This window comes from Silurus aristotelis, assembly GCF_946808225.1.
Source record: "Silurus aristotelis genome assembly, chromosome: 25".
Taxonomy (NCBI): domain Eukaryota; kingdom Metazoa; phylum Chordata; class Actinopteri; order Siluriformes; family Siluridae; genus Silurus; species Silurus aristotelis.
Window position 1 is genome coordinate 15680157 of NC_139598.1, and position 25772 is coordinate 15705928.

Here is a 25772-nt window from a genome sequence, read left to right on the forward strand (position 1 = left end):
CATCTTAACTGATTATTTATTAATTATATTTGTATATAATTAATTATTTTCATCTACAGATCATTATCAACTTAGTGAGACAGCTAGGAGAGAACATCTATCTGCAATTAGTATTAATGCAATAATAGTATATTAGTAGTGAGCCAGCCAGGAGTAAACATCGAAAGTGTTACATTCTTCTTTTAACATCAAAGGTAAAGAGGTGTAAAGTTGTGTTTTTGTGATGGTATCTGGAGGAAACAAACATAAAAAAGACCCAGTGTTTTATTTCCCTTTGCATTCACATATGTACTGTATAATACAAACTACAATGATTATAAACAGGACTATATACAATGAGAAAGGAGAAAAAAAAGAAACAATAAGAAATTAATTAAATGTTATACAAACAGTACTAGCGGTAAATAGCGGAGGTGGAATCTGTGATAGTGGCAAAAAATACAATAAATAACATAGAACAGAATAAACAACTTCCCTTCCTATGTACAAGCTAAACTATCCAAAAAACAGCATAAATAGTATGTACCCCTTCTTCCTGCTCATTTATATCATTCCAATTATGATTTTTATGAATTTTTTTTTATTTATGTTTTGTAGTAAATAATGCTTCATAATCTTAAAAATTTTTTTTATTACAAAATCATTTGGAAATCTGTCAGTATTTGGTTTTATGTTAAATAAAAGTAATTAATGAAACACAGTAGTATTCTGGGACCTAAATGTTGTGGGATCTAAATGACATCAAACAGTATATTCCATAACTTCCCATCCTACTCCTGTCACATTATATACTGTAGGATCTAAAATCGTAGATTACAAGCGATCCCATTAAAAACCTTGAATCATCACAACACACATGAGATCACAGTTTCTAACTATCACAGTGCTGAAGAATAATCTAATTGATCAGGATGTTTTGACTTGAATTTTGTATTACAGAAGCTCTAATTGTTATTGGTTTCATAGTAATAACTCCTTCAGTATGACTTGTATAGATTCACAAAAACAAGTTGTTATTGAACATAAAAAGTTTTCTTGCAGAGAGATGTTTACAAAATATTTACGAAGTAAATAACTTTTTAACGAATCTATCTTGTGGATGTATTACACCATTACATGCACCTATAAAAAAGCACAGCATGCTGTTTAATCTAATTAATATAATGTTATTTTGTGCTTTTTTCTGATGTTTGCAGATAGTAATTAAGACAATCAGGATGATCTTTGCATGCATACACACACACACAAACACACACAAACACACACACACACACACACACACACACACACACACACACACACACACACACACACACACACACACACACACACACAAACACACATTAAAGGTCAATGGCATTAACACACACAAAGGTTGACTTCCAATCACCAGGAAAATTTTCAGAATTTGCCTCTGGTTCTGCCCTGATGTACAGCTCTTTGATTGTTCAAGCTGCGCACGAAAACTCGACTCCAGTGTGATTACTAGATAAAATACAAGACAGTGTTATTATCACATCAAATCATCTATCAGAGCAAGACGAGGGAATGTATCAGGTGAAATGTCAGTGGAGGAGGCACAAATTTGCTACTGGGTTTGATTGTAGGATGCAAAGCTGTAATATGGAAGTTCCCTTCACTTCTAACTAGTGTGTGTGTGTGTGTGTGTGTGTGTGTGTGTGTGTGTGTGTGTGTGTGTGTGTATATTGATGGAATTATTTTAAGACATGACTGTATTTGTTTGAAATAAAGTTACAGAGCTTATTTTTGGAAGCATACAAAGATTTGGCACCATCAGTTGGCATCCAATTATTTATTTATTTGAATTATCTAATTATCGTTTGCAGAAGTCACATGAAACTTTATGAGTCAAAAGAAGTCATACACAGGAAAGAACTCTACTGATAGTAAAACTAAATAGAAAGGCTTGCACCATAATACTCTGAAAGAATGAAGACATATCATACGCTGAAGTTATTTGGCAAGAATGAAATATTTCGACAGAGAAAACTGCAGACAAGATTATATTTATTTATTTATTTATTTATTTATTTATTTACTGACTTACCGAAGTTGCTAATTAGCGGGTTGGTGGGATGCAGTTTCAGTTTTTCGTGCTAAAATAAAACTCATCAGTTCTCAAATTAAAGAACACGGCCTAATTCGTAGAGTACAAGCACGTGACAACAACTCGTTCTTGATACTTAGGTTTATCCAACATCTTTCTTATAATCTACTGCTTGCCAGTGGTAAGTAAAAGAAGAAATAAGGGTTTTCTTCTTATAGCTTGTCTGTCATATGACTTTAGAGCTATAGTTACATGGAAACCGTGTGACCAGACTCAAGACTTCAGCTGTTTTTTGGTTTGCAAACTTTTTGCATGCATGCTAGCAGCTTTCTCGTGAAAGCAGAGCTTCATTTTCAGGATGTGATGATGTATCAGGGGTTTTACTGGAAAAAAGCCACCCACTGTATTCTAGCAACTTGACAACACGTCTGCATCAACAATGTGACATCAATAGTCCTTATGTATAGATGAAATACTGTGTGTACGCGCACACACCAAACACACACACACACACACACACACACACACACACACACACACACACACACACACACACACACACACACACACACACACACACATTTTAGATGCTTTAAAATAATTTATTACTTTTATTACCACTGATCTATTCATCTTCAGTGGTAATAGATAATGTATCAGTTGTAATGAGAGTGTTCCTTTCACTCTCACACACACACGCACACGCACACACACACACACACACACACACACACACACACACACACACACACACACACACAGTTTTTTTTATTGAGGATTTGTACTTGCTTCATCTAGTTTTTCCCTCAACCCTGACCAGTTGCCAAGTCTCTGCTGCAGAAAAACACCCCAACAGCATGATGCTGCCACCACCATGCTTCACTTTTGGGATGGTTTTGGGAAAGCAATGAGCAGTGCCTGATTTTCAGTCAGATATTCCTCACTGTATTTACAAATCTTGTTGAACTGTAATGGGATTTTGATAGAAGAGTATCTGGAGGAGTGAAAGGGAAAGTTTCTAGGACTGTGGTGAGACCTGCGATGTTGTATGGTTTGGAGACAGTGGCATGAGCAAGAAGTTTACCTGTAATGAGATGAAAATGAAATGGCACGTAGTTGCTTAACTCTATAATAAATAATTCTGACATGTATATTAAAAACAGAACAAAAAAAACTTTTATTTGATTGATTTGACCTAATCCACGATTCCTCTAAGGTACTGATGCAGCCCACCAGGGGGCCACAGTCTACACCTTAAAAGTAGTGCATTAACCTGAGCGATATTGATCTTTAATCTGAATAAATTGTAAATAGCATAATGCAACACAATCTTGAGTTTTGTCATGTATGTATTTTCATATTGTGTCTGGCTTCTGATCAGAAGGTCATGAGTTCAAATCCCAGCACTGTCAATTTGTCACTTTACACACATTTGTATAAATAAGATAAATGTAAATTGCTCTGGATAAAGGCGTCTGCCACATGCTGTAAATAACCATGATGTTGTTAAAGAAAAAAAAAAAAAAAAAACAGGGCCAGTTTCAAAATTAAACCTTAAAATAATGCTTTTATGTATTATTAATATTTAAAATATAAAATATTTATATTAAAATATAAAAAAGGAATGCACGGGAAAAAAAATCCAGCACTATTTCTTTGTCTCAAATTGAAATTCAAGCAAATATATCATATTCACCATAAGGTCAGTTTTTCCCTGAGCCTCCTCTTTACTACTGACACGTTCAGGTGACACTCAGATGGTCAGTTGATGAATATTTTGACTCCGAGTGCACCAATGCAAGAAGAAGACATACAAAAAACCCTCAAAACTCTGAAAACCATGTAAGCATCTCCAAAACATATACAATCATTAACTCTTTAATGTTCCTTTATGCAGTGTTTTTCTGATCCTAATATTTGCTACGGTAATGGCAACTTTTATTTTATGTTTAAGGTTATGATATAATAACCCGTGTGATCTATAAATGACAATGCCGTGTCATTGGAGATTTTCAATTTTGTAACCACATCGGAGGTGACACCATCGCAGCTCCGCTGAGGGTAAGAATCCTCTTTCTCTGTGGCAAGAATTAAAAATATATTACTTTTTAATTTTAATGTCATGGTAATAACTTTTCTGTCAGGTTGTTCTTTTGGTAAAATAACTAGTGATCTTTTGGAGGATTTGGACCTCATATACATGTGCTAATACATTATTATTTCTAAACTAACTGGTTCATGTGGATTTGTTTGGTTGCCCTAAATGGATAAAAATTGAATTATGGATATGGTCAAAGCTTTGCCTTGTGTCTAAAGCAGTAACTTGTACTCAGAGTTTTTTCTATACCATGCTGCAAAAAGAAAAAGAGAGGATAAACCCATGCTGGTGTCAGAACCACTGTTTATATATATGTTTACAGCTTAAAAGTAGCGAACACTTACGTCCGGATGGATAATGCAGCTTTGTCCAGCCGAGATTTCTATTATATAGAAATATATTTCATTTTACATTCAAGTAATTGAAGCAATCTTCTGTTCTTTACATCTTTAGAGCAACTGCAGGCCAAACCCACCCCCACCCACACCCACATATAGTACATTCGATTATTTCAGAGTACGCTTATTTGTTTCTAAATAATTCCTTCGCTGTCATATTGCCATTTAACAGGCAGACCAAAATTGATGAAAGTACAGTACATTATCGGTTTGTGCATCTGCAAACAGGAGGAAAGGTTTTTTTTGTTGCTATGAAAAATAAACACTGTAGTTATTGCATCACTTCCTTGACAACAATTCGTATTATTTTACTATCAGATGTAATTAATTTGAATCATATATTTAATCAGAAAACATGCAAAATAAAAAAAAAAAAAACATTTCTGACATTATCTAAATGTTCACAGCTCAAACCACTTCATACAGCTAGGTGTGTGTGTGTATATATATATATATATATATATATATATATATATATATATATATATATATATATATATATATATAGGCTTTTTCAGGTCACAGCACACCCATTAGTTTGCCTTGACAACATTTCCTGCTAGACAAGGTGATACTTTCTGTTCTAATTATACTTATTTTTTATTCCTCTGTGAATCCTTATCAGCTTTACTGACTATAACCACCATATCTGCTTGATTCAGGGGGTTTTGGTTTATGTAGTAGACGTGTTGAAGCGCACGTAACATTACAACATCAGGAAACCTAAATTAAAGGGGAGGGGCAGCTTCAGCACAGGAAATTCGCAGTTCATCTCATCCGGAAAGTCCTGTCACAGCTAATATGAAGGTTCATCAGTACACAAATATTAGGACTAATATTAGGACTTACTGTATGGAAAAAATAAATAAATATATTAGCAAAGGTCTTTTAAAGATACACCAGCATTTTTATGCTTATTGGACATCACACTGTAGGAATCCAAGATGTAAAAATAGAACCTAACCAGGAACATTTTTAATATGTGAAAAAAAAATATATTGCATACAATATATTATTAATAAATGTATAATCTTATTGTCTTCTACAGATAATCTATAACAGCGACCATGCTGTGGACACCAACGCTTAGCTATTCGGTCCTGGTTGTTGACAGCATCACCCTGATTACTGGTCTTCCTGCCAACCTGCTGGCTCTTTACACTTTTCTCCGAAAGGTGAAACAGCGTGCAACGCCTCTGGATGTTCTCTTGCTCAGCCTCACCATTTCTGACCTTATCTTCCTTTTGTTCCTCCCGTTCCACATAAATGAGGCAGCCAACATGAAATGGACCATGAGCTTCTTTCTTTGTCCACTCTCGGGATTCATCTACTTCAGCACCATCTACAACAGCACTTTGCTTTTGACGGCTATCAGTGTGGAGCGCTATCTAGGGGTGGCCTTCCCCGTCAAATACAAACTCAAGCGAAATCCCCGATATGCCGTGTTCGCCTGTGTCATATTCTGGGCACTTTCCATGGGTCATTGCAGTATCGTCTACATAGTGGAGTATCATAGAGGCAGCAATATCACGTTCACGGATCTGAACCGAACCTCCTGCTACAAAGAGTTTACCCCTGAACAGCTGAAACTCCTTTTGCCTGTCCGTTTTGAGTTGTTCATCGTCCTGTTCTGCATTCCTTTTCTCATCTGCTGCTTCTGCTACATCAACTTCATCATCATCCTCTCTCGCTTACCTAACATCAACCCTCATAATCGCTCCAGGGCTATTGGGCTTGCTGTGGTCACCCTCCTGGTTTTTATCATCTGCTTTGTCCCGTACAATGTGTCTCATGTGGTGGGATTTGTAAGATGGTACAGTCCACCGTGGAGAGACTATACAGTACTACCCAGCACCTTCAATGCCTGCTTGGACCCTTTTGTCTTTTATTTCTCATCATCAGCAGTTCGGGGAACTTTTATCAACATAGTGCAACAGTTCCTCAACTGGCTTGACCGTACCTTCAGTCAGAAATGTAATTGTCTGATGTTCAAAAAAGGTCCCTTTACTGCCTATGAGGAGAGAACACAGAGTTCCAATGATACTTCTCGCTAGAACTGCAAGTAGGTACATACATTCAGGTCCACAAGTATTTAGACACCGACCCTATTTTGCAAGTATAAAATGTGATCAGTCTGTATAAGGACACACAAAGAAAGGTCACAAATCCCACAGTTGTTGAGGGCAAGTATAATTTAACCCTGATAAGAGGGTACTATCAAGCTCGGACCTCATCTTCTATTAAACACCTTTGGAACATCTTTGCAAATGAGGATTAAATGTGGAATCGAACGTTCAAAAAAGCACATAATAATCTTATAGTCAGGAGTTCACAAACATTTATCCATATAGTGTATCTAGGGAGCAATTTCAAGTAGTAAAGTTGTAGATGTTATGACACTTTTTTAAATCATATACATTGGATGTTAACTCACACATGTATGTCATTGTTTTGCACAGTATTTGGAAGATTATTATGTTTATGAAGGATATTTATCTCTACATATTTAGGCATCCATAATGTTAAACATTTTTAGTCAGTTGGTTTGTTAGTTGCTTATTATTGTTTAACAGGGCCGACTAATCACAATCAGGGATTTTGTACTATTCAGTTAGCTACTCAAGCTGACCTGAGAGCCAATCAAATGCTAAAGGCTGAGGAGGATCTATTTTTTACGTTATTAATATGGAAAGTTTGTTTGAAAGTACATTTATATTTAAGGCATTTGGCAGTGGATTAGGTTGATCTCATTCATACAGCTGAGCAGCTATGGGGTTAATGTCCTTGTTTGGTGGTTTAGAATTGGCAGCTTGGTGTGGCTAGGATTTGAACTTGATATCCAAAGTTGAATGCTTTAACCATTAAGCTACAACCTCCCTATACATACGTCGTAGCTTAAAATATTTGAATAACAAATTATGAAAACAGCACAGTTTCTATTACTGGCTGCCATCCATTCAAATGCACAACACAGATCCTGATCTCACCTCGAAATGAATTCCTGTGTACACCACTAAATTATTACAGTATATCAGCTACCCACCTACTCAGAACAGTGTTCCCCATTAAAAACAGTAATACTGAGCTATTTATCATTCAGATTTTTTGCTTCTGTCCAAATATTCACTATGGTCTATACCAAGGGTCTCTAACTTTTTCACAACTGTAGACCAGTTTTCATTTTGAAAGTATTTTTGCTTATCGGCTGGTGGGGTGTGTATCGGGAGGGGGTTGCCTAGTTTCAAAATAGCAAAGCAATTTTAAGCATTTTATTGACTCATTAGCTAATGCATCTCCACATATTACACACATGGGGTTTGGAGTATGTGAACTGCCCATAGAGACAGAACTATATTTTAGATACGAGTCATCACTTTTTTTGTTTTTCTTTGAAGGGCTGCTTTCTTTTTTGCCTTTTTCTTGACACTAGCTGTTTATCACTATTACTTGGCATTCTTTTACTTCCTCCACTAAAGAAACTTGAATGTTATGTTTGTTTAATGCTTATTTTAATATGATTTACCTGTGGAAATGATGGTTCAAAAATTGCACCATATGTAAATTAGGATATTGGTTATTAAAGGACAAAATTCTTAATAAAAAATACACTGATATATCTACGTATAGACATTTTTTCCAGAATGTTCCTGGAAACTATTCTACTTTTGTTGTCCTGTGTTTGTGACTTACATGCCTGAATGAAGTGGCCTCTCTTCTTCAGAAATTTGGACATGTTTTCCGAGGACTCAGTAGTGTATTTTCACATTCATGGTCCATTAATGAAGTATTGTTCATCTGTTTTCCAGAAACTTAACATACTTGAGATAGATCCATAGATCCAGATGCTGTTCAATCATAACTACTAGTCTGGAGAGTCATGGGAATGTGGAGGAATTCATTTCCTGGAGGTCCAGACAATAAGGCAATTTCAAGATGCAAGAAAACAGGAATTGATGTGGTGTTGTATAGTATTCAGATGAGGGGGTCCCTCTGCAGGTCTCTGGTTAATGTACAGGCAACTGTTTAGATCTATAACCCTTCTATCCACTGAGAAATTATTATATTTTATACAACAGACCATTTCTATCAGCCATCTGCTGTTTTTGTCCTGTACACTTCCAGCACTCATTATTTTTTCCGCATTATTTTTCGCAGAAGGTCGGGAGGTTCAAATACCCAGCACTTGAATCTTATTATCAATCATCGTAATGAGCTAGAATTTGTGGAGATGAAGCCTTTAATGACGTATTCTTCTTCTTCATGTTCATTGCTACTTTGTCTCACTGAAAAATATAAGTTGAGTTGTTTTATTAGTTTTTTTTTTTTGTGTTCCTCAGATGGTATTGATCAAAAAATTTGTAGCCACCATCTAAAAATCTTTATTAGGAGGAACTCATAAAATGCTATACCCTTAAGACATAAGGTTCTTTGGTTGTTGTTTGGGAGAACCATTTAGGATGATTTCCTTACATAACCCATTTTTGGTTGCCAAGTCCTCTTAATTATCCAAGGATCCCTTTTTGTTTAAAACGTTGGTAGTAATAGAGTGAGTGAAATGCAAATCTCATTGTTAAAGTCTGTTGGTATTCGCTTTACATCTGGAATATAGTGTAGATCCAAAAATCACCAATCCCCCCTCCCCAGCCATCTGTGCCCTCTAATGCCCCACCCTAATATACTGAGTATCAAATCTAACTAAAAAGTTTAAAATAATAACTAATTCTTTAGCTAACTTTAAGAGTGTCTATGAGACATGAAAGCCTGGAATGGGTGACCAACGAACGACTTTTTAACTCCACAAATATAATATAACAACTACAAATACAATGTTTTATCATACTTTAAATAGTTCTTAGAATCTGGAGAGTGAGAATTTGATAAATGTGGGATTTATTGGTGGCAGTGCAATCTTCTCCCTTTTGTTTGTTTTCTTTTTAAATGCGTTCAATGTCAATGTGAAATCATTCAACTGTTTACAGCGATGTGGGCGCCTAATAAAAAGAACACAACAAAATAATTAAAAAAACCTAATATTACATATTACACAAAATTATGACAATGAAATCTTAGAATATACACAAATACTCACATGACTGTTTCTTATGACAGAATGTGTTAAAAGAAAAGAAAAGATGGAAGAATTCTATCATAGAAGTGAGAATATGCTTATTCAGGGTTTTATTGTTTTAACAATAATAACAAGTTTATTAGCGGGACAGAGCATGTAGGACGTTTTGGAGACAAGGTGAGGGAGGTGAGATTGAGATGGTTTGGACATGTGCAGAGGTGGGACATGGGGTATATCAGTAGGAGAATGCTGAGGATGGAGCCCCCAGGAGGGAAGAAAAAAAGGAAGGCCAAGGAGGAGGTTTATGGATGTGGTGACGGAAGACATGCAGGTAGTTGGTTTGAAAGAGGCAGATGTAGAGAACAGGGGGGGTGTGGAGACGGATGATCCGCTGTGGCGACCCCTGTTGGGAGAAGCTGAAAGAAGAAGAAGGAAAAAAGGAAATTTTTAGGATACGGTATATGCAGAAAAACATTTATTGTAGATCTGAGTGTTGCTGTTCTGTTGAAAATGAGTGAGTGATCTTGTCTATTTCTTCTTTCTGGACCTACCTGTTTCATCCTAATGCTCCACTTGCTGCTGAGAAGGATGGCCTCACATGGAAGATATGTACAGGTATGGAAGAAATCTTAAAGGCTAAGGAAACCTTTCCAGGTGTTTGGATTTAATGTAAAAATCATCAGTGTGTCCAATTGTGCGATGTGTATACACAAAATGCACACAGAGGCACAGCTAAATTTTACTTTCTGGTACGTTAAAGAAGAAGTACTGTACGTGTTTCTGCTTTCCGGTAATTGATTGCAACATTATTTTTACAGAAAAGCTACGCAACTGTATAAGTCCGGTATTACTGTAGCTTTCTTTTTGACCTACTCATTAATTTATTTGCCATTTTGTTTATTTTTCCAGCACATCACTTGCCCCTTTGCATATAGATAACATGGGCATCAGTATTGGGACACCTGATGTGGTTCTTCCCCAAACTCTCACCACAAAGTTGGAGGCACAAAACTGTATAGGATGTGTTTGGATGAGCATTCAATTTTCAAATAACTTAATCTAGGAGACCCAAACCTGTTCAAGAAGGACAATGTGGACCCCTGTGCACAAATCCAGCTTTATAAAAATATAGTCTACATGCTTACAACTGCCACTGCTGGGCCCTTGAGCAAGGCCCTTAACCCTCAACTGCTCTGCTATATAAATGACTGTAAGTTGCTCTGAAAAATTTACCAAATGCCATAAATATAAATGTTGTGCAAGCATCTTTATCACTTCAGCTAGATCTTTCCTGAAAAATGTGTCAGCTGTGAGTTATTTGTTCATTTCCTGACCTGGAAAAAGCTCTATTCTGCAGAATTGTTTATATGCATGACACAACGGCCATTAAGATAATGTAATCTTGTAAATAAAAAAAGGCTGTTTCATGCTTACATTAATCATTATACAGAGAACGAAAATGGAGACAACTGAGCCAGGGATAGCTCAAGGATTAACAAAGGTAAGAAGACATTGCTTTGCTTGTGTACATCCCCCCCTACATTCCTTATTATGCCTTTATTTGTGTACAATGATATTTATATTTAAATGCTTACTTACTACAATTTTGGAAGAATTCACAAACCAGGTTGAAGTAAAACCCACGGATTTTTTTATGACAATGAGAATTGTTTCTCCCTAACTGGTCTACATATTCATAAACATTTCTATTATTTCTTTGCCTTTAAAACCTTGCAGCTCTTTAAGCTTAACCACCTCTGCAACAGGACCTGCCTCTGGGTCTGACAGCAGGCTGATCTGTGTGATCTCTATCTCTATTGAAAAGTCTGTTATGAGAGATTTTATCCGGAATGGCTTTTGCTTCAACCTACAACCGTTCCTCTGAACCAAATACCTCCCAGATCATGGGATCATTTATTTGCTTCATTGTCTAGAGTCAAGCATGAGTTACTATGGATCTTTCTCCAGCATAACTCCTCTTGACTAAAATGGTCAGTTTAATTCATCTGCTTTTGAGCAGTTTGAGCAGCAAAAAAAGTTTTGAGCAATAAGACATGAAATATGACAGCAATTCTCTGTGCGGGTGGTAGTGAACTTGTGTGCACTTACTGAAAAATGTTCAACTACAGGGTGGGACAATCCAACCACACTATTCATTTTAATAATGAACTTAATTTTCCATTAAAACTTCTGACATTGTTTCTACTTTCTATTGAATACCATGTAGTGGACAGGGGATCCCAGCAAACTGGTCCTGGTTGTGGATGGAATCACACTGTTGGCCGGCGTTCCTGCCAACCTTCTGGCTTTCTACACCTTCATTCAAAAGTCCAAGCAGCGAGTTACCACCATTGATGTATTCTTGCTAAGCCTCACCATCTCAGACCTGATCTTCCTCTTCTTTCTTCCTTTCCGCATGATAGAGGCATCCAATATGAGATGGAACCTGAGCAACTTCCTCTGTTCTCTTTCAGGATTTATTTTCTACGCGACCATTTACAACAGCTCCTTGCTTTTGACGGCTGTCAGTGTGGAGCGATATCTGGGAGTGGCCTTTCCAATCAAGTACAGACTCAAGCGACATCCTCGATATGCCGTGGCCGTCTGCATAATCATTTGCGTCGTTTCCATGGCTCATTGCAGTTTAGTCTATATTGTTCAGTACAATAAATTCAATGACACCATCGCTAATCCACTGGACAAAGGGGTCTGCTATGACCAGTTTACTGAGGAACAGCTGGCAATCATTTTGCCTCTGCGTTTTGAAATGTCCATCATGCTTTTCTGCATCCCATTTCTCATTTGTAGCTTCAGCTACTTCAAATTCATACTCATCATCTCCCGGCTACCTAACTTCAACCCTCAGAAACGGTTCAGGGCAATCGGGCTTGCCTTAGCCACCCTCGTGGTCTTTGTCATCTGCTTCATGCCTTACAATGTGTCTCATGTAGTCGGTTATATCAAATGGTACAGTCCTGATTGGAGAGTGTACGCACTGCTCACTAGCACTTTTAATGCCTGTTTGGACCCCTTTATTTTTTATTTTTCCTCTTATTTTGTCCAGGGGACTTTCAATCACTTCTTTCAATCCTGCTACCAGAAATTGACTAAATGTCTCCAGTGAAACTGCACAGAAGATTCCAGTGGCTGGCTGGCTGGCTGTCCGTCTGTCTGTCCGTCTGTCTGTCTGTCTGTCTGATTGTCTATCTATCTATCTATCTATCTATCTATCTATCTATCTATCTATCTATCTATCTATCTATCTATCTATCTATCTATCTATCTATCTATCTATCTATCTATCTATCTATCTATCTATGAAGATAAATAAATAAAGCCAATAAAGATGAATAAATAAATGACATTTTGTTATTTGACATAAATACCAAAATTTCCGGACTATAAAGCGCACCCATATATAAGCCGCACTGAATTTGGCAAATATTTTTATTTTTAACATAAATAAGCCGCACCTGTCTATAAGCCGTCTACACTAATGTGCTTTACACAGGCTTTAACGAAAGACACGTTACACACGGTGTAACGGGTGAAATATGTTGCGCTTCCTTTAGGAGCATAGCGGTATTTTGGGAATATCCTGCCAGAAGCGAGCTCTCCCTTCACCCAGACTCAACGCGCTACAACGGCTTGTATCTAAACAGTAGGCGACCAAGTAAGTCATAGTTCACTGTCTTCCTCCTTCCTTTCACAACTATTTATTTCGGGAGTTTATCTTTTGGCATCGTCGTGCGTTTAAAAATCACCCGTTTTTTCTCCCGATGCCGTGCAGCTCAAAACACAGGTGAGATGCGTTTTTTCGTTTCCGTTCGGAAATTTCATTGGTCTAATGTTATTGGGGTTCAGTTTTTTGGCTTAAAGTTTGTGAAACCGGTACATTTATTTCCCGCATGCACGTACACTATTTTGAAAAATTGCTCTTATAATAACCTCCACTCTTCAGGTGTTCCACTGATTTTGGAGTGTGCTTGTTAGTTGCTTGTGGTTGTTAGTTTCACTCCAAACAATGCAAAGCATATCTTCATGGAGTTTGCTTTGTACACAACAGGTCTAGTCTTCAAGTGAAGGGAAAATTTCATGCTACTGCATCCAAAAATCACCCTATAAAATAATGTCTCTTTAGCTTTGTGATAAAGGTTTTGGGAGGAACCAGGTATGACTGCGGAAGTCAGGTGTCCCAATACTTTTAATTCATATAGTATCTGTCTAAGGGTATCTGACTATCATAAATCTCTTTATAATCACCATTGTGATATTAATTTAAGTGTGGAGAGCTAGGGTGGAAGAAAGAGGAGACAGTCGATGGGTTTACTGTAGTACACACACACACACACACACACACACACACACACACACACACACACACACACACACACACACACACAGACACACACTCGCAACATAATCCCACTTTTCAGTCGGCTAAACCGTAATGCACACCTGCACACACAGTCAGTTCTGCCTTGCATCAGGAGATTCAGAAAGAGAAAGGGAACGAGAGAGAGACGAGATGGAGTCATCTTTCCCCGGGTAAACCGCCGAAGGTCTTCAGCCACCTGGGCCGCCTGTTTCTGGCCGGTGTAATTCAGCATGCGGTCGGTTAAGAGCTGCTTGGCCATGAGCTGGGCATCCCTGGAGAGAACTGGCCTAGATCTGACACCGGCCCAATCTTGTTGAGTGAAATGTAGCTGGTTGGATTACTCTGCTTCTCCAGTGCATCCTGGAACGCCTTCCAGTGCTGGAATCCTGGAAACACTGATCCTGTTTCGCACAGAGCTGTGGAAGGACTTGATGTTGTGTCTGCTGGACCTCTGTGATCCCTTGGTCCAGCTCACTCAGGGGCAAAGATTCCATGGTGGCACCCTTCTTCTCTCTAATCCTGGGTTTTGGCACCATTGTGGAGAGCACTGGCTCAGGGTCGAAGGAAGGCGGCAGGTTCACCAAACAGAACTGGCTTTATTTGGCTGCAGACCAGCGGTTTAATCCACTGAAAAATGGAAGTCGCACATGTATACAGACATGTACACATTAAGCTCTTCAGCACTTACTGCAACACAGAGAACACAGAGTAGTCAGATCACCAACAGATGTGTAAATCCTCAAGCTCCGCCTTCTATTCACAACCTGTTGCTTGGCCATGTCTCCGATGCCATGCTGGGATTCTGGTAGTAAAAAAAAATCCAATGCCATTTGGGAGTAGAAGTTTTAAGGTGTAGGCTTTTTAATCACCAGGGTCCTCAGAACTATCAGGGGTAAAGACCCTTAGCTTGTGGTTTTGCCTATTATTTCTCATTTGTTTGGAGGCAGAGTGGGAAAAAGAATGGATCGTCCTTGTTAGGGAAAAAATTTCTTAAATCTTACAGCATCAGCAGCCATTCAAAAGTGGTAATGGAGACAATTTTCCATTAAGATGCCTTTTACATTTAGATAAGGATATAAGTAGCTCTTAATTCATCTACCTGTTGCTGATGCACTTAAACATGACAGAATGGACACCTTTAGAAACAGTTCAGGATTTGAGTCTGCCATCGTTTTTTTTTTTTTTTTCCCTTATATAGCCACAGATACGAGAAAAAATACAAAGAATTTTGCTTTTGCATGTTGATCACAGTAAAAGTCTATGTACCAGTTAATAGAAAAAGTGTACACGGTATGATGCAAATATACCAAATGATACAAGATAAAATACTAAAACTTCTGCTTTTCTGGTAAGTGAGCAGGTTCATGGGAGGGAAAATGTTGATGTACTAAAAAAATGTGTCGATATAAATGATAAATGTCTGTATACCAGTAAATTCTTAGATGAAACGTGGAGATGTATTTGGGAGAGGGAATGTCTTGTGTCCTACAAAACGTAAATGTGAATAACTAATATTAATATTTAAAAACAGAATTTCGATGTAATTGAATTGTTCTGTAAAAAGTGCACATTAACCCTTTCTGAGATACAGGTCAAGGTTTTCTGTTAATCAAACTTTAAATCTCAGAAAATAAAATATAAAATAGTATTTCAGTGACCATGGCATGTCATTGCAAAGAGTGAAACTTTCATTCACAACAATCTCTAGGAATTACAATATGACTTTGCCTGAAAACTGGGAATACTGGCAATAAAATGTGCAATATTTAGAATAAATTTCAAACTTTAACACATCCAAATTTACATACACATTATTACTTTAATTCAGTGTATAAATCATATTATTTTATTTCAAACAAGAGGCGATGCACTATAATATTTTTTTATTTCTTGGTTTCTTTTTAGCTTGACTTAATAACATAATTTTCTTGTGATCAGTATTGAAATTTTTGTATATTTATAACCATAATCATTTGTGGCAGCCAGTTGTCCATGTCCCCGCTGCCACAAATGGTTATGGTTATTATCCATGATGCTGCCTCTAGAACATGCCCTTATGCCGAATACACAGAAAAATGTATTACTGATCACAAGGAATGTTATGTCGAGATCACGAAAAAAAAAAGTATTATAATGTATGGCCTCATAGGACTTCCATAGATTAGTGATTTGAGTTAATTGCCTTAAACTTATTTTTTGCTTGATTTGTTTTCATAAAACTAACACAATTCAGCGATTGAATCTGATGATTCTGAAGTGTTAAATTTTCCCTGCTGATTGTGCTGAAAAAAAAAGTTTACATTTCAAGACTTCAAATGACCACTAGAGGCCTCTGTTGGTCATCTTGTGAGCTTTTTTAGCGCTTGTCAGCAATATGAGTATAAAATATAGACCCAACATATCTTCACTGAACAAATAGACCACTGACTGGTTGATTTTCTTTAGCAGGATTAAGAACAGTACCATCCTCTCCATGATCTCTGACATGATGTGATTGTCAGTGTCAATTCTGACTGGTTTCTATTGTCCAGTATTGTCTACATTATGAAATACCATCAACAACAAAGATGTCTGCTAGCCTTTCCCTGTGGATGGACCAGTAACCATTGAACATTGCATTTCTCATTCCTTTGGTTTTAATTATCTGCTTTATTCCTCACATTATGTCTCTATTCTATTCTATTCTATTCTATTCTATTCTATTCTATTCCATTCCATTCTATTCTATATAGTGAAATTCTTTCTTCGCGTATCCCGGCGATGTTAGAAGGCTGGGGTAAGAGCACAGGATCAACCATAATACAGCATCCCTGAAGCACAAAAGGTTAGTGGCCTTGTGTATGGGCCACCAACTTGGTGATACCAGGGCTTGAACCTCTGACCTTCCATTTAATAACCCAGCACCTTAACCACTGAGCTACCACCTCTCTAAAACTAGTCAGGTTTAGTAAAGATAAACTTTCCAATTAAATATTCATTCTATAGCACCTTTAAGAATAAACATTTTCACAAAAAGCTATATAAAATGAAGATCTCGATCTGTAAAGAACCCATAAACAGATGTGACACTGAGGGTCAAAAACCCTGAGATGACATGCAGAAACCTGATAGGATTCAGACTATGGTGAAGTGAAACCCATAGTCTAGATTCATAGAGAGATTAGGAATCATTCTAGTTTGCATCTGTGGAAAAGTAAATGCAAACAGTACTAAATTAGGAACTTACCAATGTCCAAACAAATTCAAGGCAAAGCATTTGAGCCGAATGGATTTATTGTGTACTTCTAAAAATGAAACACAGGGGAGAGATGATGGTGGGGGGAGCAAAGACCCACGCAAAACAACACGAGTTGCACTTCTGCAAGAGACGTGTACGTTTTAGTGTCAGCATTTAGTTGTGCAATAACGTTTCTGCTAGTGGCATGGCAAACGTAAGCCGGATGTTTAGACCAAGTGCTCTGAGGAACAGCTATTAAGAATTGCTTAATATTGCTCAAATGTTAAATATTGAGAAAAAAAATAAAACACTGAACAGAGCATCCTGGAGTATTATACACTTAATAAACAAAAGTATTAGGATACCTCACTTTTCCAGTCATATTTGGTTCTTCTCAGCTATTACCACAAAGCTGAAGGCACATAGAAGTTTAACCTCAATCCTATTGAACACCTTTGGGATGAACTGGAATGCTGATTGCAATACGGCCTCCTCACCTCACCTAACTGTGAATGGGGAGTGAATATATAGCGGGACCTTCCATAAATTTAATATATCTACTTACAGAATATCTCATTATTATCAACAAGTGTCCACCTTAGAGCCCATCTAGTGAAAAAATGCAATTAAATATTGTTTATGAAACTACAAAATAATCATATACCTCTGTGTTGTCATATAGTGTACACTGACCAGGCATAACATTAAGACCACCTGCCTAATATTGTGTTTTCCCCCTTTTGCTGCCAAAACAGTCCTGACCCTTTAAACATTAACACTATTAACTTCTTGGAAAAGAGCTACAGTCACTTGTCTGTGTTATCGGACCACACAGACCAGCCTTCGCCCAACAAATGCATCACGCCCACGTCCCTGTTGGTGGTTCACCACTGTACCTTCATTAGATCACTGACCACTGCAGACAGGAACAGCCCACAAGAGTTGCAGTTTTGGAGATCCTCTGACCCAGTCGTCTAGACGTCACAATTTGTCAAACTCACTGAAATCTTTATGCCTGCCCATTTTTCCTGCTACTAACACATCAACTTTGAGGACGAAATGCTGACTAATAAATATATCACACCCACTAACAGGTGACATAATGAAGAGATAATCAGTGTTACTCACTTCACCGCTCATCATTTTATTTTGTCATATTGTTATGCCTGGTTAGTGTATGTTAAATAGTAACCTCTATTTATTGTCTGACATATATAAATTACTGGGTATTTGATACAGTAGGTCTCAATTTCTTACAGGAAGTGAACGGTAGTTTAACTTCCTGGAATATTAGAAAATAGGTCTACACTGTGCAACATGTAACTCTGGCAAAAGTGATGATTAAATACCAGATAATCAGATGCAAGTTAAAGAGGATGTAAGTGTTTCTCTTTTTTTTGTGTGCGTGTGCTTGTGTGTGTGTGTGTCAACTCTGGCAAATAGTTATATAGAGCTCTCATCAGTTGGGTTGGACACATCTACCCAAGAGACATCACAGTGATATAACAAAGGTAAGAAGCTCTTGGGTTGTTTCATCTAGCTCTGAATTTTAAACTGTTTAATATTGATTTATGTAATTATGTTTAGATCATAATTTTTTTATTGTTCATATATAATTATGCACGATTTATCTGGATAATCTACATCATTTTTCATAATCAAGGTTTAAGTAAAAAAGTGAAAATGTGAGTGGAAAAATACACCTTTGTTATTAGGCTATTAAAAGATAATGTGAGTTTGCAATCAGTGGAATTTGAAGGAGAATTTGGCATGCTTGCACCTAATAGGTCAACCTTAGCATAACTTTTAGTGCCTTGGTGCTGATACAATTTTTTCTCATTCCTCACAATTTGAAAAGTTTTACAGAAGAAAAGAAAATCATGGCAGTTAAATGAATGTAAACTCACCCCTTACCTTGAACCTCACCTGAGACAGATCTTCTCGCACTGAAATTTGTGTTAAGGTTTCAATTTCTCCTAAAAAGGAAATTACAGATTAGCTCGACTTTCTTGACTCCATTTTTTGAAAGAAGTTTGCAATTTTGCATTTATATTAAATTTCCCCAACATTTTCTAATTTCTCCCTCGAAGGACTTTCTCCTTATTACCATTACAGAAACCCTTTACTATGATGATAAACTTTAACCGCTGAACTTTAGTAGTGTAAATAATTAATGCCTAGAATGACTGTAGGATGAGTTTTGAATAATGAATTCATTGAATTAATATTTGATGTTATCACCAGATAAAAAAAGCTTTATTAGTAGTATAAAGTTTTATTATTAGTACACATAATGCTACACTATTGAAGGCTTATTTGGTTGTTCATCTGGAATAACCTTTAAAGGTTCAGTCTGCTGCCCTACAGCAGAACACTTCTTCTTCCTGTTCCTTTACAAATAATCATTTTAAGTACCCTTTTTCTAAGAGTACATTACAATCTCACAGTTTACTAACGTTCTGGTAGTATCGCTTTCAGAAAGGTTTTACCCCAGTAGAACTCTGTTTTGTAGCTAAGTACGTTTTCAGTTAAATTGTATTTGTTTTGTGCTTATGGACGTAACAATTGCTACAAGAATGGACAATGGACATGAAGCAGCTTTGCAGAAATCAATAGATTAAGAATCTAATATCTGAAATTCATGAATTTTTAACTATAGCTTTATCTTTAAAAGTTTTTTCCCCAAATGAGTAAACCTGATGTGACAGTAGTAAACAAAACCTTAAGAGAATCCAGACCTCATCAGGGTGAAATCTGGATATTCCATCATTAAAGTTCCACCATTGTTGAGGTTTTTAACTGTTCACTGATGGAGACTTATAGTTCCCTATTAAGCCACCTGTATTATTTCCCAAGTCTAATTCAGGTCAGTTTTAAGTCCTTGAAATGTTCTATGGCATTAAAAATAATTAAATTACAAGATTTTGGGACCACAGGAATTCCTCATATCTCCAGGTCGGTGAACTTGTGTAACAGTGTGATGGACCGACATTCCCACCTTGCATCCAGTGTTCCTTGGATAGTCTTCCACCAAAGAACGTTTAGAACTAACCCAAGATGAAGAAATAAATGTTTTGGAGTGTGTACCACACAATTAATTAGATGTTAAAATGTGCCTCCACAAAAGGTTTAAACTGATATCAAAACAAATTTTTATATGATCCTTTGAGGAACTGAAAGCCTTCGCTATGATGCAATGATGTTATTTCTAAAGTGTGTAAATAGAGGCTAAGCTTCTTGGTAAAATCATTCTGGAAGCATTTGGAACACGGAGTCTTTTCCAAAAGTAGACCTCTTGTTAAATTTGGAGCTGCTTCCGACTGACAAGCAATTCTTCATTTTTTTAGCTTTAGGGCCTTTGCTAATTGGATGTCATTCAGCATTTGAGAGTTTCTCTCTGTTTCTAGTAAACAAAAAAGAACAAATTTTGGCTAGCAGTAATGGATGTCAAATAACGGAGTCGGTATGGAAATAAAAGTAGAATTGCTCTTTAAGCAAAGTTCTGTATCTTTTTTTTCGCCTCTCAGGTCTCCTAAACAAAACCTAAAACAACACAAAAGATGAAGAATTATTCTTTATATTTTAATTTAATATTATCATTTTTCTTTGGACAGATTACCATCAACCCTAACCATGAAGTGGACAAATAATCTGAGCAATTTGGTCTTGGCGGTTGATGCCATCACTCTGATCACAGGTCTTCCTGCAAACCTGCTTGCTCTTTACACCTTTGTTCAAAAGATAAAGCAGCGAGCGACACCCGTTGATGTGCTCTTGCTCAGCCTCACCATCTCAGACCTGGTCTTCCTTTCTTTTCTTCCATTCCGCATGATAGAGGCGGCCGACATGAAATGGACCATAAGCTACTTTCTCTGTGGGCTTTCAGGATTCTTCTTCTACACGACTATTTACAACAGCACTTTCCTTTTAACAGCTATCAGCGTGGAGCGCTACCTGGGAGTGGCCTTTCCGATTAAATACAAACTCAAGCGAAATCCCAAATATGCTGTAATCGCCAGTATCCTATTCTGGGTCATTTCCATGGCCCATTGCAGTATTGTCTACATCATGCAGTACTATAAGCCAAGTAATGAGACCAAGGTGTCCGAAAATGACGTCTGCTATGACGAGTTCAGCGAAGAACAGCTGAAGGTCCTTTTGCCTGTACGCTTGGAATTGTTTCTCGTGCTGTTCTGCAGCCCGTTTCTCATCTGCTGCTTCTGCTACATCAGATTCATCCACATTCTCTCAAACTTACCTAACATCAAACCTAAGAAGCGCTCCAGGGCCATCGGGCTTGCCCTAGCCACCCTCCTGGTCTTTATCATTTGTTTCACACCTTACAACGTGTCTCATGTGGTGGGATATATCGAATGGAAAAGTCCTGACTGGAGAGTGTACGCCCTCCTTACCAGCACCTTCAACGCCTGCTTGGACCCCCTTATTTTTTACTTCTCCTCTGCAGCACTTCGGGGGACTGTAAAACACCTGTTACGGGGATCCAACAAACGAATGCATTCTTCCAGCTGCCGGAAATTTCTCAACTGTCCCCAATTAAACTGTACTGCAACTGAAGAAAGCACACAGAGTTCCAATGACAGCACAATTTAGAAACTATAGTTGCAAAGAAACACCAAAGTATAGCCATAACAAAAATTACATTCCCAGAGCCAATGTTTCATAAATCTATAAACTTTGCAAGAAATCTAAATTCATCAGTGCATTAAATGTACAAAATAATACATCTGTGTCTTGTTACAGTATTTAAATTTGAACTGTACTAATCCTTTGGCAATTGTCTCATTTTTATACAACTGAGAAGTTGGTTAAGGGCCTTGAGCAGGGGCCCAGCAGAAACAGCTGGGTGGTACTGGGATTTAAAGCCATGACCATCCACTTCAAGCATTAATGCTTGTGTTCGATCAACAACAAGGTCCTTAGTGCTCATTACTGGCTTTTATTGAACAGTGAATTCGATGCCTATAGCAGTGTTTTAAAAAATATTTCTAAACTGATCCAAAATGTTGCAGAAAATGAACATGTTTGTTCAAATGTTGCATCATGTTTAGTTTTGGATTCAGAAACTGGACCTTGGACCTTCTAAAAATAAATATATGAAAAGAAAAAACTTTACCTATGAAAATAACCATTTGAAGTATACATTTTTATAAGAATGTCCCACACAGATTCCCACATTGACCAAGCCAACATGGTGGCTCAGTTGTTTGATTTTGATAGTAAGAGTGTGCAGCATGGACGCTTGTGTTTGTCAGCGACCTTGGCCAGAGAATGCAATGACTTAAGCTGGGTTTTGAAGACATTCCCAAACTAATAATGACCCAGAAATGACACCACTATATTCAGCTCTGGCTTTGTTAGTGCACAATGGACACTTTTTTAGCACTTCAATTTGGCACTTTTTTGCCACCGTTTCTCCCACCAAAGTCTGATGTTTACTCATGGCGTCAAAGCACTTGCTCTTTGTTGCAATCACAATAAGGCCAATAAGTAGTGTACCTAAGGATTTTTGGGAAAAAACCCTGAGAATGTGAAGCACATTGAATGTACAAATGTTATTTTTGAATAATTATTCTAAAACTCTTCAATATGTAGAAAAATTATACTGGAAAATAAATTATTCGTAAGCTATTGATGGAATTGACCTTATGTTTGTATATAGCGATCATGACGCCCCAAAGTTCTCAATATAATACATTTTTAACTAGCAATGCTCGCCTATACATTCATTATATAAGGAAGGAAATTCCAGTACCTTAAAATGACTTTACATCCAGAAACCATAGCTAGGTGCCACAATTGTATTTGTTGCTAAGGTGTATGCATATTTTCCGCTATAATATGATGTGACAATGATAATGATAATGTAATGTAAATACAGATTGTCTTTTGCAATGTCTTGTTATTGGTTGTTTTTAAGTTGTTGGGTTTTTTGTTCATGTATACACTTGTGCTTCCTTTAATACTCAAGAGTATTGATCAGTGTTTTGACACCTATTTATACCACACAATAGCATTAGCTGCTGAGGTGTTTGCACAGTCACTGGTATACACTGGCAGCATAGTGCATTATATTTTTATTTAAGTCCAGTTAACCTGCTTGGAGTCCAACATAATCTTAAGATTTGCATAATTAGTCAATTGAGATTTTACTACTTCTCTTTTTCTGCTTATTATTTGTATTTATTTATTTCGTCCTGGTTTGGGGGTGGTTGCACTGAGGGCAGGGGTATAACTAAATCTTATCTCTGTTAAAACATCACTGCTGACTGATGTTATGTTGAAAAAGAAATCACCTTTTATATATAGATAAATGAAATTATAATATCTCCTATATAACTGAACATAATTTCGATTTTAATGTATTTCTGCTGAACGATGCTGTGTTTGATGTCTGCATAAGAAGTCTGGAAATATGAATGTAAAGATGAGAAGAGCATAGGCCCTGGCTTTAACTCACTTTAAACTAGGCTTAGAACAAAACCCAATATTTATCCACTGTTTCCTGTTTTTCTGTTTTAACTTGGAAATAATGCAATATGAAAATAGATATATAGAGTGAAATTGTAAAAAGTGGTTCATCTAATATGAACCTAAAAGGTTGTTACTTTGGAGTCATGTCACTGGGTAAAAACCTTCAAAGTGAATGTGCTTATGTGAAGTTTTTTTGCAAGTGTAAGTAAAGAATGTTTTTTTTTATGTACTGCTGTAAATGTATAAAGCTGGCTGTTAATAAGCTTGATGATGAGGATTTAGCATTGGTTATAGCACTGTACAATGTGAAATCATAGTAATAATAATAATTATATAATATCTCCTTCTTACCATTAAAGAAACTCAAAAGCAAATTGTCAAGATTTTAATTGTCAAAGAGACTCCATGCACAATTTCACATTCAAGATTTTAGGCTATATAATCAGCTCATTGCAAGAGACCAGGCAGGATTTACAGTTTTACTGTACTGTATTAGTGTCTGTTCATCCATTTTCTAAAATTGTAATTCTGTGTTTTCCTTTGTTGCCAAATAAAGGTACACAAGATTCACCTTTGTCCTATTTTAGAGAACTAGATGATTATTGGTTGACCTGATTGCGTTTACTCTCATTCATTAGTGAAATTCAAGATTCATCTGCACAATTCATCAATTCAAGAAACAAAAGTTTAATAGAAGCTTAAGAGAATATGACAACTGGTTTAACCATTTTGCATTCACTGAACTGATGCTGAGATGTTTTAGGGGTTAAGACTATCCAGATGAAACTAGTATAATATTTTTTGATCAACATGACATAAACAACTGATAATGTAGAAAACAGCAGATATTTCTACACAGTCGATTCAATGAATGTTCTAAAGCATTTGCAATTTGATCAAAGCAACGAGATTTGGTTTTTGTACTGATGTAGGTGAGGTGTGGAGGCCTGGATGGCAGTAATTCCAATTCATCCCAATAGGGATGAGGTCAGCGCTCTACAGTGGGCCACTTAGTATTTTCCACTTAAAACTCATGTAAAGCATATCTCCACAGAGCTGTGCCCAGGGCCATTGTCATGCTCGAACAGATTTGGGAGATGATGTATGTCAGCACTACGTCAGTTGTGTATTTGTCAGTGGATGTTTGTACTTCTTGTTTGGTCCAAAGCACTCCTCTTTCACGTCTTTCTGACTTTCATAATAGGTTTGGCAACAGTATACGTGTGTGATCGACTTGACATGTTCCTTATTAAAGTCTATCACCTTGCAACAGCTTCCTGGTACAGACGCAAGTGGTTTTGTATCGTTTTGGGTTTTTTTTATTCTTTGAAGCTATTTGAAAAATGTAAGAACATGTATGGAATGCATTTTTCTTAAAAATGTGCCAATGGAGACTTTTAAGACACTAAGGATTGGCATGGAATTCCATCTCCCAGACCACTCCATGGCCTGCAAATATGGCCACCAATAAACGGCTCTCATTCATTGTGATGTTAAGGTTTTCCAGATAGCTGATCTTACACACCTGAACTAAATTACAACCCGGTTATATAACATTCGATCTATACACTCAATTTGTGTAAAGGATCTGTTCAGCCGTGTCTTTCTATTGTGTTTGTTTTTTTATTTTTTATGAATTGCTCTTTGCTAGAGATTCTTTAATTGCTGCCTGTAATTAACCAAAGTAGAGGCAAACAAGTCACAAAATTATTTGTTGTTTGAAAGATTTCATTAAAGCATTACCCATAATTGCACCCATCTTTTACACAGCATATACAAACTATATGAAAAAAAAGTATTGGGGCACCTGAATTTTCCAGCCATATGTAGTTCTTTCCCAAACTCTTGGTGGCACACATTTGTATAGGATGTTTTGTAAGGAACATTATGTTTTCCCTTTACTTAAACTAGGAAACCCAAAACTCTCCCAGCCTGACCATGCCCCTGTGCACAATGCCAGCTCTATGAAGATATGGGTTGGAATGAAAACTCTTGAGTGGCCTGCTACAGAGCTCTGACCTCATACCTATTGAACACCTTCGGGATGAATTGG

General features: G+C 37.0%; 1 protein-coding gene, 1 long non-coding RNA gene and 2 pseudogenes across 4 annotated transcripts in view; 3 read left to right on the top strand and 1 right to left on the bottom strand.

The window, feature by feature from the left end:
* The first annotated feature begins 4082 nt into the window (after nt 1-4082).
* On the top strand, nt 4083-8228 carry LOC310719460 (free fatty acid receptor 2 pseudogene; annotated as a pseudogene). The gene is made up of 2 exons (XR_014538275.1): nt 4083-4129; nt 5613-8228. The product of XR_014538275.1 is annotated as a free fatty acid receptor 2 pseudogene (transcript).
* A 2863-nt stretch (nt 8229-11091) lies between these two features.
* On the top strand, nt 11092-12942 carry LOC310719461 (free fatty acid receptor 2 pseudogene; annotated as a pseudogene). The gene is made up of 2 exons (XR_014538276.1): nt 11092-11133; nt 11860-12942. The product of XR_014538276.1 is annotated as a free fatty acid receptor 2 pseudogene (transcript).
* Nucleotides 12943-18515: 5573 nt separating this feature from the next.
* The window catches only part of LOC310720118 (uncharacterized protein), a 16566-nt gene continuing 9309 nt past the window's right edge, over nt 18516-25772 (top strand). Inside the window, exons 1-2 of the mRNA XM_083530463.1 lie at nt 18516-18738; nt 20842-21833. Of these exons, the coding sequence (XP_083386589.1) occupies nt 20861-21833 (973 nt within the window). The 5' untranslated portion in view covers nt 18516-18738; nt 20842-20860. The remainder of the gene's footprint in view (nt 18739-20841; nt 21834-25772) is intronic.
* Nucleotides 23174-24159, bottom strand: LOC310719746. The gene is made up of 2 exons (XR_014531565.1): nt 23542-24159; nt 23174-23510 (listed from the first exon to the last, which is right to left on the bottom strand). It is a non-coding gene; the product is annotated as an uncharacterized lncRNA (long non-coding RNA).